Source organism: Polychytrium aggregatum, assembly GCF_025602895.1.
Source record: "Polychytrium aggregatum strain JEL109 chromosome Unknown BJ171scaffold_41, whole genome shotgun sequence".
Classification (NCBI taxonomy): Eukaryota; Fungi; Chytridiomycota; class Chytridiomycetes; order Polychytriales; genus Polychytrium; species Polychytrium aggregatum.
In genome coordinates this window covers 94,768-110,031 of record NW_026516243.1, presented here as the reverse complement: position 1 = coordinate 110,031, position 15,264 = coordinate 94,768, and the positions used below count along the sequence as shown (strand labels likewise).

The 15,264-nt window shown below is 59.6% G+C and overlaps 2 protein-coding genes across 2 annotated transcripts; one reads left to right on the top strand and one right to left on the bottom strand.

Annotated features, from left to right (window-relative positions):
* Window positions 1-1,707: 1,707 nt before the first annotated feature.
* BJ171DRAFT_518753 (UDP-glucose:glycoprotein glucosyltransferase-domain-containing protein) lies at window positions 1,708-9,944 on the bottom strand. The gene is made up of 22 exons (XM_053112280.1): window positions 9,708-9,944; window positions 9,059-9,436; window positions 8,639-8,901; window positions 8,320-8,430; window positions 7,932-8,163; window positions 7,518-7,746; window positions 7,133-7,316; window positions 6,902-6,984; window positions 6,475-6,708; window positions 6,306-6,365; window positions 5,840-6,178; window positions 5,427-5,684; window positions 5,129-5,262; window positions 4,846-4,980; window positions 3,944-4,750; window positions 3,447-3,615; window positions 3,191-3,245; window positions 2,987-3,041; window positions 2,794-2,866; window positions 2,374-2,705; window positions 2,146-2,206; window positions 1,708-1,984 (listed from the first exon to the last, which is right to left on the bottom strand). The coding sequence occupies exons 1-22, from the start codon at window positions 9,863-9,865 to the stop codon at window positions 1,829-1,831; spliced, it is 4,506 nt and encodes a 1,501-aa protein (XP_052963303.1). The 5' UTR covers window positions 9,866-9,944; the 3' UTR covers window positions 1,708-1,828.
* A 188-nt stretch (window positions 9,945-10,132) lies between these two features.
* BJ171DRAFT_518752 (S-adenosyl-L-methionine-dependent methyltransferase) lies at window positions 10,133-12,841 on the top strand. Its single transcript, XM_053112279.1, has 8 exons — window positions 10,133-10,223; window positions 10,503-10,631; window positions 10,824-10,970; window positions 11,220-11,392; window positions 11,538-11,660; window positions 11,924-11,981; window positions 12,080-12,154; window positions 12,271-12,841. Exons 1-8 carry the CDS (start codon window positions 10,184-10,186, stop codon window positions 12,729-12,731), a joined length of 1,206 nt encoding a protein of 401 aa, XP_052963302.1. The 5' UTR covers window positions 10,133-10,183; the 3' UTR covers window positions 12,732-12,841.
* The last annotated feature ends 2,423 nt before the right edge of the window (window positions 12,842-15,264 follow it).

The window sequence follows — 15,264 nt, the reverse complement described above, 5'->3', positions numbered from 1 at the left end:
GTGCGACCAGCGCGGGCGGCCGCCACCTGGCCGGGCGGTGCGAGTGTCGGTGCAAATGCGAGTGTCGGTGCAAATGCGAGTGTCGGTGCAAATGGAAGTGCGAATTGCGCTTGTTGCAGGCCTTGAGGTGCGTGTGAACCGCCGGTGGGTTGGTGTGCACCACAGGGTACTTGTCGCTGGCGCGCCACTGCTCTGCGGCCGTCTGGTGCGAGCATCGCCGGGCGTCTGCGCTGCCCACCGCATCAGGCCGCCACCACCGGGTTCCAGCTGGAACCACCAGCCAGTTATGCCGGCAGTCGAAGCCGCAGGAGCACCGTCTATCCGTGTCCGCGGGTGGCGGGTGTGGTGGAGACCGATTGCGCTCTCCGTCGTCCCCCCCCTCGGGCGATAAGCAATCCTTCGAACGTGTCCGTCTCGCCGCCGTCCTGCCTCCCTGTCGAGCTCGGCCTCCCGCTCGGCCTCCGGCTTGGCCTCGGTCCTGTCGGCTTTGGTCGGGCTGCAGCGCCTTTCTGCTTTGGCTGCCGCCTCGTCCCCCCCCCCACTGGCTCAGCCGGCCAGTCCACAGGGGTCAGGTCCTGCTCCTGCATCTGCCTTGCCGGCAAATGCAGAAAGCAGATGGATGCAAAGCGAAAGCGCACTGGCGGCAGCGGCAGCCGACTACCAGCCGCCTGGTGTTGCTGCTGCTGTTGCTGCTGCTGTTGTTGCTGATGCCCGGGGCAATCGCCCAGCCCGCGGCATTCCTCGCTGCATTCTGTGCGCCTGACTCGGCTGGCTGCATGGGCGGTTGCCGCTCTTGCCTCTGCTGCCGTTGCGCATCAGGCGATCGTCGCTCGCTGCGATTCATGTGGCTACAGGCCGACCCCATGCTCGGGCATCTGTCCGTCGGCGGCTTCCGCCTCCCATCCTTCCACCCTTCCCACCCCCCGGGTCGCCACGGTGCCTCTGCCCGTTCTGTTGTCCGTGCTCGCTGCCAGAGATCGTCGCTGCCCACGCGAACTTGTCGGTGCTCATGCGGCGGTGGCGCACCCCCTCCCGCCAACAAAGAAAAAGAAAGGCGGAGCGATCGCATCCTTGTGCCTGCTGCTCAGCATTCGCTTTCTGGGTTCGTCGGGAAGCTGTTGCGGCTCAAGGTTTTCGCCTCCTGTCCTCGGTGCTTGTGTTGCGCTCGCGGGAATATTGCGTGTGGTGCGGCCGCAGTGTGTGCCAGCCGTGTCTTGCAGAAACAGACATGCTCCCCCTCCCTCATGGCTCTGCATCCACCTGCTGTCGTCGATCGGCATCAGCGGCTGCAGCATCCTGCGCCTGGCGTCCATCTTATACAGATGTCCTTGGAGCGCACCACGCCTCAGTGCGTTGCTGCAGCCGAAACCCTGCTCTGCATCGTCTCGACAGCGCATGTGATGCTGTGCTCCCAGCCTGTCCCTCGCTTGTGTCAGGGGAGGGGAGCTTGTGCTCGTTTCTGGGAGGCCTTTGCCTCGGATCTGCTGCAGCGACAAGCTTGATCACGAGCAGATAGGGCGTGCCTGGCGATACGGAGTGGGGGCAGGCGCTTCCAGGTCGGTGCCGATCCGCTCAAACCCCGGTTCCGCAGCACGCGCTGTCGCTGCAATCCGCAGAACCATGCTGCATCTGGCATGGGAATGCAGGGCAAGCCCGGCATGTCGACGGCATCCACGTCCGCTATCACTTTGCCGTGCACGAGCAGCAGCAGATAGAGTCGCTGGTGCGAGTTCTATTGATCCCAGAGGAAAGCGGAGCTGGCTGTACTGCAAACGGACGAGCCGTCGCATACCAACCAACCAACCAACTCAAAGAGAATCGGGTCTGCCTACAGCTCGTCCTTGAACTTGCCACCGCCGCCGTCCTGCTGTGCAGTCGCAACCTTGGTTTCGACTGCATGCACCTGTTCGTCAAGACCCTCCCACTCTGGCAGGATCCGGCGGGCTCGCTCGAGCTTGGGCTCCTTGGTCAGCGGGTTGTTGCACTGGCGGTTACAGATTCACACGTCGGATTAGAACAGCACCGCAAAACGGCCATGGTGCATCAAGGTGCATCATTTGCGTCGGCTTTGCTGCCTCGGCCATGTCTGGAGAGCCGTCGTGGTCGGCCAACACATCGCCCGTGACGTCGATGCCAAACACTCACCAGATCGATGGTCTTGGCCGTCTTGAGCTGTTCGTCGCTGCACCAGGTCTCACACCAAAGCCTGCAGTCAAACAGACAGTTGTTAGCAAGCCGACGGAATCGTCAGCAAACTCGAGCATATGGGTCAGAACCCCGAAGTCTGCTCTCACACAACGGCAGCCCAGCAGGCTCCTGCCACCGACATGCACTTGCATCCCACATATCGCCGGCCGAATCACTCAAGCTTACCACTCCTGAGGCAGAGAATAGATCGGAATCTGGTGGACCATGCTGTTGGGCAGATCCTGGTCCAGATTGGCAAGGGAGTTGGGGTCGGCGCTGAGCATCTGGTACTGCTGGCGCAGGCGGTCGCCCGCCGCCATCTCGCGGAAGCGCACCAGGTCGACGACGTAGAGGGCACTGATGTGGTAAGGCAGGCCCTGCAGATGCGTTTGCCAGTAGCCGTGCTTCCAGAACCGGAAGCCATCCATCTCCTTGCGGCTGTCGCAGAAGGGGGTGTAGCCGTACGGGGCGCCGTTCATATCGAGTTCGACGAGCTCCTTGAGATCTGTTCGCACCACCTAGCAACACAACCAAAGAGGCAGCTCAGCGACCTGGCAGTATCACCCATTGCAAACGAGACATACACCACACCGACAGCGACTATACCTGATCAGCGTCCACAAAGATGACTCTGTCGAGACTCAGGGGGAAGAGGACATCCAGGAACAGGATCTTGTATCTTGTGCGGTGCCGGGCATGGGAGGGCGATAGAAAGACGGATTTAGTCGGGATAGGCGAGTGTCGCGGATGCTTCCGAGACAGCACACCTTCAGACCAGCCACACAATCCATCGACTCACCCCCAGATCGTGCGCTGCTTCTCGGATTGCGCTCGGAGCCAGTGGGGCCACTTGTCTAAGGGGACGTGCGGCCAGGATGAGTTATTGGCTACCAAATGCTGCAGCTCGGAGGGCCGGGATTGCAGCACCGTCGGATCGGTGCACTCGCAGCAAAGCGTTGAGGGGGGGGGTGCAACAACAGCGACTGTCTGGACGAACACTCACATGTCACCAGTTCGTAATCGAACTTGTGCTCTCGCGCGAGATGAGGCAGGAAGTTCTGATTGTCGGATAGTGCAAGTGCGACGGGAGGTAGGAGTGAATGTCGAAGCTGATGAGCATCGCAACCAACCATGGATTCGATATTCGATATGCAGTCCACCCTCCACCATGCAGGATCCACAAAAGCGACACTGCATCATGCTGCATCTTCCAAGACCATGATGTGCTTCGCTCGCTCAAACAGAGTCGCAAATGCTACCTTGAACTTTGGAGACAAAAAGTTCTCGATCAGCCAGAACTTGACGGGACTCTGTGTCTGCTGGACGACGCTGAGCATCATGATGCCGAGGAAGCGCTCGTACAAATGACCAGAGGCGACCGAAAAGACGTTGATGGTCGTTGCGTTCTTGGCGGGGGCGCCAAAGACCCTGAGAGTACCATGCAGGACCGAGCCGATCAGATGTCATGCCATCACCGACTCCAGCGGGGAGGGGCTGGGGATGCGAAATATGACCGAAGCACATTGCACATTGCACATTGCACATTGCATACTGCACATTGCACATTGCACATTGCACATTGCACATTGCACATTGCACATTGCACATTGCACATTGCACATTGCACATTGCACATTGCACATTGCACATTGCACATTGCACATTGCACATTGCACATTGCACATTGCACATTGCACATTGCACATTGCACATTGCACATTGCACATTGTGCCTATCGACTCGCGATGCCACTTACCGCGACTTGAGCGATGCCCACAAGCCAGTGTTTGCCTCGGGCTGCTTCTCGGGCTGCAGAACATCCTCCTTCTCCTTCCCTGGAAGCTTGCGCACTCGAGGGTAGATCGTGACGCCCTCGAACGAATTGAGAACGACCTGGACGACGCCGTTCTTGTCACTGGCTCCGGTCGAGGTCGAGGTGCTGCTGGTGCTGGCGCCCTCGATCGTGTAGAGCTCGTGGCTGCGGCCCTCGCGGAGACCCAGCCGCCAGACACCCGGGTTGGCCTTGAACTGCAGGTAGCCCAGATTGGCCATGGTGATGGTGTCGACCATAGCCGGACTCGACTCGGTTCCCAAGATAAACTGCAGGCCACGGGGCGGGCGATTTCCAGGAATCTCCCGCGCGTGGCCCTCGGTCAGGATATGCGCGAGCTCAAAGGTGGCCTCGACCGAGCTGGCTTTGGAGAGCTTGATGTTATCGAGGTCGTGGACAGACTCCACGGCGGTGACAAGCCAGGCCCCGGGAACGTCCATGCCAAGCGTGAGCAGGGGATCCACAGGCATGTTGAAGAACTCTGCCGAGACCCTGGCGACGGCGCCAGAGTCGTCAAAAGCAGGCTCGGGCGAGAGTACGTAGCGGTAGAATCGGATCAGGGGCACATCCACAAGCTTAAGCTGCGGGTTCATCCGGACCTTGATGTGAATCCCGCCGAGCTTGGAGAGCACGCTCAGGATCGACGAGACCTTCTGGGCCTCCTTGCTGACCGGATCCAAGACCGCAATAATGTGGATTGAGGCAGAATCGGCATCTCCGACTTGGAAGGCACTGAGGCAGCCACGCGCGAGCGAGTCACAACGGAGAAAGTGTCAGCGACGCTGCAGAGGCACACCATCCCCACCTGATGGGCGAGAGATACATACGAGTGATTGTCCTTCCACTGGACCAGAATTCCAGCCGAGGCCCGATCTTGCACTGTGGCGGAGAGTCCGGCGGGCTCGGCAGCAACAGCGCCAGCCAGGGATGTCACTTTCTGGATGATCGACGAGATTTCATCACTGCAGAGTCACGCAACCGCGTATCGATCGACAGAATGCAAAGCGAGGCGACGATCTGGTGAGTCATTGGCGCTTGCGAGAAAGTCCAAGCTGCATTTCCATCATGGTGCAAAGGGACGGCAGGAGCCAGACCCGTATCATTGCTTACGCAGGTCTGCTATCGCCCAGGATCCCACGGACTTTCTTGGAAACCGTGCCGATGCGCTGCTGGAGCTCGGCCTGGACTAGGGTCTTGAAGTCCTCGGCCGCGAACTGGAACTGGGGAGCGAGCGGTCCGACCACCTAGAGCATCCAATGAAGGCGCATCAGAAACGAAGGCAGGGTATGGCAAACCAATGCATGCCGAGATTGGCTGCCCGGGATACTGGACCCGGCAGATTAGCTGTCTCTTGAGGCAGCCACAAACAGACTCGTCCCGGCCATTGGCTTCTCTCAGCAACACTTACTCGACCGTTAATCAGGATGGCGCGATCGCCAGAGTTCAGGCCCAACTCCTCCGTCACAAAGCTCTGGCTGAGCAAAGGCACGGCGTCATCGTGGTCGGCGCGAATCGAGGCCAGACCAAGCTTGAGAATCTCGCTGGCATGGTTGATACGCTCCAGCGCGCCTCCGTCGTGACGGCCAAGAGCCTGATTGATGTTGAGTACCTTGGTGGGCTGCCGAGGGTTGTGAACGAAGCTGACGCGGACGTCGGGTGCACCGCGCTGAGAGCAAGCGCAACGGGGCAGAGTCGATGCAAATCGTCGTGAGCAATCAAGGCGAGCAGACCAGACAACGGAGCAAATCGGATCCCCAGCCAGAGAAATGCCAGCAACTGGCTTGAGCGGGAGCGGCAGTGCCGGTTCTAACGAGTCATTACCACATATTCCAGTGCTTCGAGAGCCAAGTCAACTCCATCCTGAGACTCCAGATCAGAGATGATCACAAGGGAGACATCGCTACCACTCTTGCTCGGGGCCTTGGCTTCGGGCTTTTCAGCACTGTCGTCAGCTTGAGGCGCCTCGACGCCGGTAAGATAGACAAGCTTATCGAAGCGATTGGTGTGCTCTTCGGATTTGAGACCCATCAGGTTCACCATTCGGAGCGGATGCGCCTCGGAGGTGAAGATGTATGGGTTGCGCCGCTTGAAGACGCCGGGGAGGCCCAGGAAGAAGTTGTACAGAGACTTTGTGCTGTCGCTCACTTGGCGGGTGTAGATCTACATGGCCACATGCGAAGCGTCAGCCCTGCACCGGACAAGATGAGGGGCTAGAGCGGTGCGGCACGCTTGGACAAGGTCAAGAACATCGATGCCGACGCCGTGCAACATTGAGAGGGAAACGAACCTGCTGGGTCAGCCACTCGAGCTGGGTAAAATACGCCTGCATCATGGCCTGCTGGTAGGACTGTAGATGGGGGTGGAGAGCGATCAGAGGCGAAGGAGGACAAATGAATAAAGTCATTCTCGAGTCAACGATGCCCCCGAGCCGGCTCGCAACTGGCGGTGCTGCTTACCTCGTCCAGGTCGATATACTTTCCATTCAAGAACATACCGCCCTTGCGCGACAGTCCAAACTTGGACTGGAACTCGTGGATCTGGCTCATGTAGGCGTCAATCTCATCCTTGTGCTCAGCGAGCGCGCTGGAAAGGGCGGTCCCGGTCATGTCCTTGAAGATGGCGTGGATCGAGTCGACAATCTCGTCCTTCGACACTGATCCGGCGGCTGCACTGACCAGATGCTTGTGCAACTGGTGCGTTCAGGCCAGATCATGGAGTAGTATGAGATGCACCCATGGGTACAGATGTAGGGATACAGCCGATCGGCATCAGACACACGACAGTGGGTACAAGTTAGCTCTGGTCGTCCAATCCTGCCGACCGCGACGACTTTGCCGATCAAGGCTGCATACAAGCAACCAGCTAGTGAAATAGCGATCGCACCTGCTCGATATAGTGCCGCTGATGCTTCCGACTCTTGCGGTTGGCGATCCAGAGGGCCTGGAAAGCTTTGACGGCCAGGGTTGCTGGCGCAGCGAGCACAAGGAGTACAATCGAGTCAGCAAACGGTGTCCGCGGACGCGCACGTTCCCACCTTGGTCCCTCCGCCCTTCTCCTGCCAAAACAAGAGTCTCAATCACGCTGCTGTGGACTGAAGGCCGAGTCGTTGCTTACAAGTCTCGTCGTCGCCTGCCAGTGGTATGAAGCCAAATCGGAGAGGCACGCCCTTGACGACAAAGTCCAGGGTCTCGCTGAGGATGTGCAGGTGGTCGGTGGAGGAGAGGTCGGCACAGATCACGACGGAAAAAATGTTCTTTCGGATGTACCGGAGACCCTGTTGGTAGGACGGGTGGAGAAGCTAGCGCCGGCGCATACAAGAACAGTGTTGAGTTAGTGACCAGATGGGGTGATTTGTCGGGGGGGGGGTGGCATAGAGAGGCCGCCCCGGATCTCGCTTCGAGCGGAGGCACGTTTCACTCGGCTTTGACTCGATGCAACCAGTCGCCAGGCCATACGATCCAGAAGTCGACATCGATTGCCCACTGGAGGTTGGTCGTACCTCTCGAAGAGAGTTGGGGAAGTGAATGTATCGAGAGTCCTTCTCGAGGTTGTTCCACCACAGCACGTTGGGATCGCGCACGTCAAAGCTCTCGCCCCAAGGCAGACCCTGTGGGGTCGACGTGTCCACCAGCGACGTCGTCAGGAGGTCGACCGACTGTTTGGAGGTCAGGCCAAGCGACTTGAGGCTCGATACAATCTTGGACTCGGATCGAATGGTTTTGATCAGGCTTGGGGTCCAAGGTAGGAACGATGGGAGGGGTTGTCAGGACGAGCGAGTGAGACGGAGCAAAGGAGTCCGCCGATGGGAAGAGGCAGCATGAACGAGGCGCCGAATTGGATCTGCCTCATGGCGCCCCAGCCATCGTGCCAGAGACATATATGGACACACCGTTGAGGCTGGAGGTGCACCTACCGATAGATGTCAAGACGCTCAATGTCCTGCTCGATTCCGTTGAGCCACAAGGCGCTGGTTCCGCCGTTCATGATCGTGACCTGGTTCTGTCCAACTTCATCACGCAGGGTGTCGTTGATAGCCTGGCCGACGAGTCGGTGAGAGTACTTTGGGAAGTTCTGGCTGACCTTGGCCAGGGTCGACAGAGGGTCGCTGCTGTCGAGAATGTACTGAGCCGTCTTCAGGCCCAGCTCTAAGGAGGGGCGAGCAGTCCGCCGAGGCGCGGAAATGGATCGTCAGAAACGCCAGATTGTATAAAGGAGTGAATGCGCGAGCAAGTCGATCAACGGAAGGTGGCTGTCCAGCGCTGGAGCAACCGTGAATGGCGGCTTGGTTCGAGGGAGCTTACCGCGCAGATCCTTGGAGGTCAGCGACTTGACGACAGGGGTCTCTTCGTCCAGATCAAGAGCGTGCTCGCTCGAAGTATCGACGCGCTCCGGTGTTGCGCTGGCTTCGGTGCCTGCAAACGCATGCACAGAGTCAGTTCAGGTTCCGAGGAGGGAAAGCTTTGGATCCATGACATGCACGGCTCTGGCCATTGCTATTCGGAGCACGAGCTCGGCAAATCGAGTGCTTCCTTGGTCTCAGCGGCCGTTCATTCGCCTGGACGGATGTTGATCAGCACCGACAGCCACCCATCGGCATCGGCCCATGAGTTCCCTACACACCTTCGGCGACATCGCGGTCGTCGGTGACTTTGTACTCGGTGCTCTTGATGGCCAGCTCGACTCCATAGCCAGAGAGATGCAGCCGCTCGGCGGTGGAGTGCGCAGGTGGGCGGTACCGCAGGATGTACCGGAAGGCACCCGAGTCGGCAAGGCGGATCAGTCGCTTGTGGAGCGGGGCGAAGCTCTCGGCTGCGACATTGGCGTAGAGAACGAGCGGGAAGCCTGTCTTGCCGTAGATATGGTCAAGGGGGAGCTCCTCGGGGCTGGTGGAGGGGCAGAGCGGCGGCACGAGTTTTTGATGGCAGATTGGACGAGTAATTCGAGTTTGCATCGGGTTAGTTAGCTGGCTGGCGACAAGTCTGGAATCGGCTGTGCGCTGCAAGGAGCAGTACAAAGAGTCTGTCCACATGCCGCACATACAAATGTCCATTGAGCTGCCCGACGTTCTTGATCAGGTCATCCAAGGCGGCGACCGAGCATGCCTGGCGGCCCTTGACATCGGCCCAAACAGCGCACTCGGGATCAAACTTGGATTGCCCACCGCGCGACTGGAATGCAGGCAGCACGGTGTTGTTGTAAAAGTGGTGGTACGCTTGGATGGCGGGGGCGGCTTCATGGATGGCCAGCGAGAGCTTGAGCATCGACAAATCGTTTTCTGGGATCAGCTCAGCGACGGCGTCGATCAGCCGCTGATAGAGGTGCTTGGGAGAGTCCTGCGAGGCAAAGAGACCCGACTCTGCCCACTGCGAGACCAGGGGAAACACAAATGCAGAGCCCTGTGTGGCATAGAGTTGCTCGCTGGAGACATGTCAATGCGTTTGAGTTTCCAAGTGTGATCCCGTCGAGCATGCATCGCCGAGGGGGAGAGGGCATCGTTGAGCGGGTATCGTCGATGAGTAATCACAGGCATGACGACGGCAATGCGGGATAAGATAGCGTGAGCATCATCAGACAATCGTGTCGGTGAATGCGCCAGAGTACTCGCTGCAGGTCGGACACATCGTCGGTCTGCCCTTCCCTCCTCCAGCGATGCGGCTCGATGCTCTTGGATTGCACTGGGACGGCTTACACAAGCTCGAGCTGGATCTGGGGAGCATCCCAGGCAAGGAGCGCCGAGCGAACGGGAGGCGAGTCGGCCCACACCTGCGCCGGCGCTGCAAAGAGCGCGAGCGACAGAAGCAGGCAGCTGCGAAGACAGAGACGCATCAAGGATCTGGCAGAGCCCATGGCGGAGCGATTGCGACGGAGGGGCCCAGCGGGAGCAGAGGGCTGCTTTCGACGATCGCGCAAGGCCGGGTGATGATGGTCAGAGCCCGTTGTCGAATCCGAGCCAGCCCAAGAGAGCCCCTGGCCACACGCTCTCGCCCGACCGAGGACGGTCTCGTCTCGCCGCGATCCCGGCCAATCAGCGCCGCCCCAGTCACGCACACACACACACGCGGGCTGCCTTTGGAATCGATTGCGCCCTGGCACCCAGCCGGAAGCCAGCCTGATCTTGCGACTGATCGCCAGCGATCCAGCGGATTCCAGCGGCCATCCTGCAGCATGTCGAACGAGAAGGACCCGGCATACTTTGCATACTACGGTGAGTACCTGCGTGCTGTGGCGCTGCGGCAGGCCCAAGTCTGCAGAGCCTCACGACACCAGGATGCACCGGCAAGGGGCGCTATCCGATCCAAACCCGGATCGCAACCAGACAACCAGCCAGCCAGCCAGCCAGCCGAGCAAGCACCAAAGAATGAATGTCCTGGGCAATCGGTCGGCTCGATTCGGTGCCGCCCTGCAGATCGGCACTGTTGCAGCCGCCAGTCAGCGCACTCACACCCAGCTTCTGCTTTGCACGATCGCTTCTCTGGAACTGCAGCGCAGTTTGTCCATCAGCAGAATATGCTGCAGGACACGGTGCGAACGTCGTTTTACCAGTCGGCCATCGCCCAGAATGGACCCGACCACTTCAAGGACAAGATCGTGATGGACGTCGGAGCCGGAAGTGGTAATGTCGACGATCGTCTCTCCGCCTCGGGGGGAGGGTGGCTCCGGATGTGTATTCGATCGAGCCAGAGCGGCCCCCGCTGCCCTTGAGTTGTTGGCTTGGCCGGCTGCCGGGAACGGTTTGTCTGTATGTGTATGGGTACATATGCTCATGCTTGCCTCGGGGACGATCGGTTGTCGGAACGATGGACAGGCATCCTTTCGTACTTTGCCCTCCAGGCCGGAGCCAAAATGGTGTACGCAGTCGAGGCATCTGGAATGGCGACCAGGATCCAGAAGATGGTCGACGCGGCCATCACGAAGAATCCATGGATGCATGGCCGGATCAAGGTGATCCAAGGTGAGGTCAGCTTCCAGCAACATACCACTCGAGGATAGTCGAGCCATCACAGACAGAGGATCGGCAGCCCACGCACAGCTCACCAGAGACCAGAGTGGATACGCAGACAGGCGACGGTAGCATGGCGACGAGGGCGTAACTATGGCTGGTTGCAATCCACCATCAATCCCGCACTCGGCGTTGGGCTCGCACTTGTCTGGCTCGCCATGTTCCAATCGATATCCTGCTTTGTCTCTGGACCCTCTGTAGGCAAGATCGAGGATGTGACAGACATCCCGCTCGTCGACACCATCATCAGCGAGCCGATCGGCGTGCTGCTGGTCCATGAACGCATGCTGGAGTCGTATCTGGTGGCCCGCGACCGCTTCCTGAAGCCCGGAGGAACCCTGATCCCAAGTGCTGGAACAATCGCAATTGCACCGGTAAGGCGAGATGCTCGATCCTCCGTCACAACAAGCAAGGCTTTCAGGGTAGCAGGACAATGTGGCTCTGGGCGACCTTGCACCCAGCGAATGGATGGCTGACGTTTTTGGATTTGGTGTGCAACACCATCTGGCTCTGCTGCAGTTTACCGATCACAACCTGTGGCTGACGACCATGACCAAGGTCCGGTTTTGGGAGCAGGACAACTTTTACGGTGTCGACTTTAGCCCGCTGGTCGATGACGCTCGGGAAGAGATCTTTGGACAGGTACGTGACCCGAAATGCAGCTGGGACGGCCATCCAACGGGAAACGGGAACGAAAGGCCGTGTGCTCCTGCAACCTCGACAGCGAAGACTAACCACCCGGCCACATCCACATCCACATCCACATCCACATCCACATCCACATCCACATCCACATCCACATCCACATCCATATCCACATCCACATCCACATCCATATCCACATCCACATCCACATCCACATCCACATCCACATCCACATCCACATCCACATCCACATCCGCCAGCCGGTTGTCGGTGCATTTGACCCGCGCTCGGTGCTCGGCGAGGCCGTGCGTCATATCGGTGAGTGAGCACCAGCAAGAACCATATCAGCACGGTTGGCAACGTCGATGCCCCTTCGCCAAAGTCACTCAACGGTGCCCGTCGCTTGCCACTGCCAGTGGACTTTCGCACCATCTCCATGGAGGAGCTGCAGAACATGACGATCCCGATAAAGTGGAAGATTCCCTACACGGGTGAGTGCGTCGCTCTCTTGCCCACCAGCTCGAGCCAGGCGCCGCTGCGACCAGCAGATTCACGGCGTCGGGTTTGGTTGACGCGAGGCGGGTCTGACCTTACTTGTCTGTCCCAGGAATCATCCACGGCATCGCAGGCTGGTTCGACATTGACCTTGGCGGAATCAACCTATCGACGGCGCCCGGCGCAGACCGCACGCACTGGCAGCAAGTGCGGTTCTTGTTCAAGGAGCCGCTGGCCGTCAACGCCTTCGAGACGATTGTCGGGCACATGAAGCTGGTTGTCAACCAGCACCGATCGTACGACATTACGGCCGAGGTGACGATTGTGGACGAGAACGCTGGCCATAGCGACATTGTGGCTCTCGACGACATGGAGTCGGACGGCTCGCTCTCACGCCACGACCCACAGAGCTTCCGGAGGCGCGGCGGCAAATGGGGATTGCACGAGCAGACTTATTGGTATGCTTATGACCCGCACCTGCAGCCGGCTGTTCCCGAGAACCGGCCCGAGCTCGTCAATCTGTACCAACCCGACATGGCCTCCCGGGGCGGCGACGTTGGGCGCCTGGTGTGAAAGCGGCAGACGCGGGTGGCCCAAGAAGAGGGTTGATGGACCGAATAGAACGACGTGGGAAGGGCCAGTCGGTACTGCCCGGCGATACACCTCCGAGTATGTGCCTCACACATGTTGATCCATCTGCGAAATGGCAGGTATGGGAGGCAGTTTGAGAAGCAGGAGGGGCGGTTTGGGGGAGGAAGGCTGGCCTGGAGCTGCCGGGGGAGGGGGGACTTGCACACACTTGCGGCAAGCGGGTGCCTCGAGGGGGTGCCTCGAGGGGCCAGCCCCCAAAGCGCCCCGGCAGCACTGGACCTTTTGCTTGCGGCCCCGATGCTGGGTGCTCTGCGCCATGATCTGCCCAGTCGGGTCGCATGTCTCCCCCTTCGCCTTTGCAAGAGCAAGGGCTTATCTCTCTCCCCCGGCTCCAGCGGGAGTCATCTCTTGCGCTGCGGTTCGGGCTCGACACCACCCGCAAGGTGCAGTTGGCCCAGCCTTTCCCGTTTGCCCAGAGCAGGGAAGCGCAAAAGCAAGAGGAAGGACGTGAGGGGATCCTTTGCCTCCAGCCGCGAACGACCTGGTGATGTCCCAAGGGGATTCCTGGGCGATGTCGCGGGGCGATACACTGGCTCTGTCTGGGCGCTGCCGGGCTGTGACAACCAAAAAGGGTGGGCGAGGGAACCACGGCAGCCCTGCGGCATGGCAAACAGGCAGAAAGGGCAGAACGGGAGGTGGGCAGCGAGGACCCACCCTGCGCACCAGCCGCGACAGGAGAAAAGTGGCTCCGGCGATGGCCCAGTCCAGGCAGCGCGGGCGCCCTCCCCACGATCGTGATGCGGCCATCAGGGCGTTACCCGAGGCGACAAGGAAAGAGATGAGATGGAAGAGCAAGGGGGATGATGCTGTCATGAGGCCGTGGCGGGCTGCTTGTTGGCAGCAAGGCCCAGAGCGGCAGGCCGATCCCGGTCGGGGCACAAGCCATCTCGCACTGGGGGTGGGGATGCGCCAGCGGAAACACAGGGTGGCGATGGACAGCGAGGCCTCTGGGAAAGAGCAGAGACGAGGCAAGCAGCTCGAGGAGGCATGGACGGGAGGAGGAGCATGGATGTGAGGGGAGGAGCAAGACGGGCGTGCGACCGGTGCGAGCGAGTATCCTGGCCGTGGGAAAGCCAGGGCCGACAGCATCCAGGACCAGGCGGGCAAATTTGTCCTCTTGCAGCACCGGAACGGGAGACCAACAAGAAGCGATGCGATGAGATGAGCGGATGTCGTGGCGGGTGGTGCGAGCGGGTGGGACCGCACCATGGAACAAGGTGCATGTGGCCGCAGCAGCAAATGGGCCAGCAGGGCCGTCCCCGTGCTGAGCAGCCGGCAGGGGACGACAGGGCCTTGTGGAGCAACGGCTGGATGCGTGTGCTGGATGCGTGGATGCGTGGGCCGAGGTGCCCAGTCGGCCAGGAGGGTCACTGGGTGGCATTGATGGGCAAGAGGTGACGATGGCCGAGTGGTATCGACGGGAGGTGACATCGGCAGTGGTGGAATGGATGGACAGGAAGACGCAAGGACGATGGACAGGCGCCACGGAATGATGCAAGCATGGGCGACCAGCGGATGGAGATGATGCGATGGGGCGGGGGGTCTGTGGGCCAACGACATTGATCGTGGGAAGTGGTGGTGTTTTAGCGGTGTGCACTGGTGGTGTTTACTGACACTGATGCTCGGTGGGAAAGCACCGGCGCTGTGGAGTCGACACTTGTGTTGATACCTGTGTTGATGGTGGTGTTGATAGTTGTGTTGATACCTGTGTTGATACCTGTATTGATAGTGGTGTTGATAGTGGTGTTGATAGTGGTGTTGATAGTGGTGTTGATAGTGGTGTTGATACTCCACTCGATACTCCACTCGATACCCCATTCAGTACTGCATTCAGTATTGCATTCAGCGCTTCATTCGATATCCGAAAGTCAACATCCACCGCTCCAGCATCCGTGTCCACCACCACAACCTTCACCACAGCCGTCGCTTCCCTCCTCCTTGCTGCCCGCGCCTGGTACACACACGTTGGAGCCCAGCCCCTTCAGCAGCCGGCCGGATTTGCACCCACCCTCCCACCGCGCCAGCCGCTGCTTCTCGCGGCGACACCTCCAACAAAGCATCGCGGCCCGGCTCGGGTGGGCTCGGCAGCACGTCCTTTCTTTTTGCGCCTGGCTGTGGGACGCGGCTGGTTGGTTTGGTTGGTCGGTTGGTCGGTTGGTTGGGCTGGGGGGAAGATGCAGGGACACCGGCCTTGCAGATCATGGTCGTTGAATGCAAAGCGTTGTGACAGAGGCAGTCGTTCGTGGAAAGCGATAGTGGGCATGTCCGATGTGCACCGCAGCGTCCGAGAGTCGTTAGTGGCCGCTGGGAAGCGAATGTGCATCCCCCGAGGCAATGCGACGGCAATACAACGGCAGTTCAGCAGCAATGCAATGGTATATCGACTGCAAGTGAATCCAATCCACAAAGCCACAATTACTACCACAAGTACAACCACAAGTACACCCACAATCTC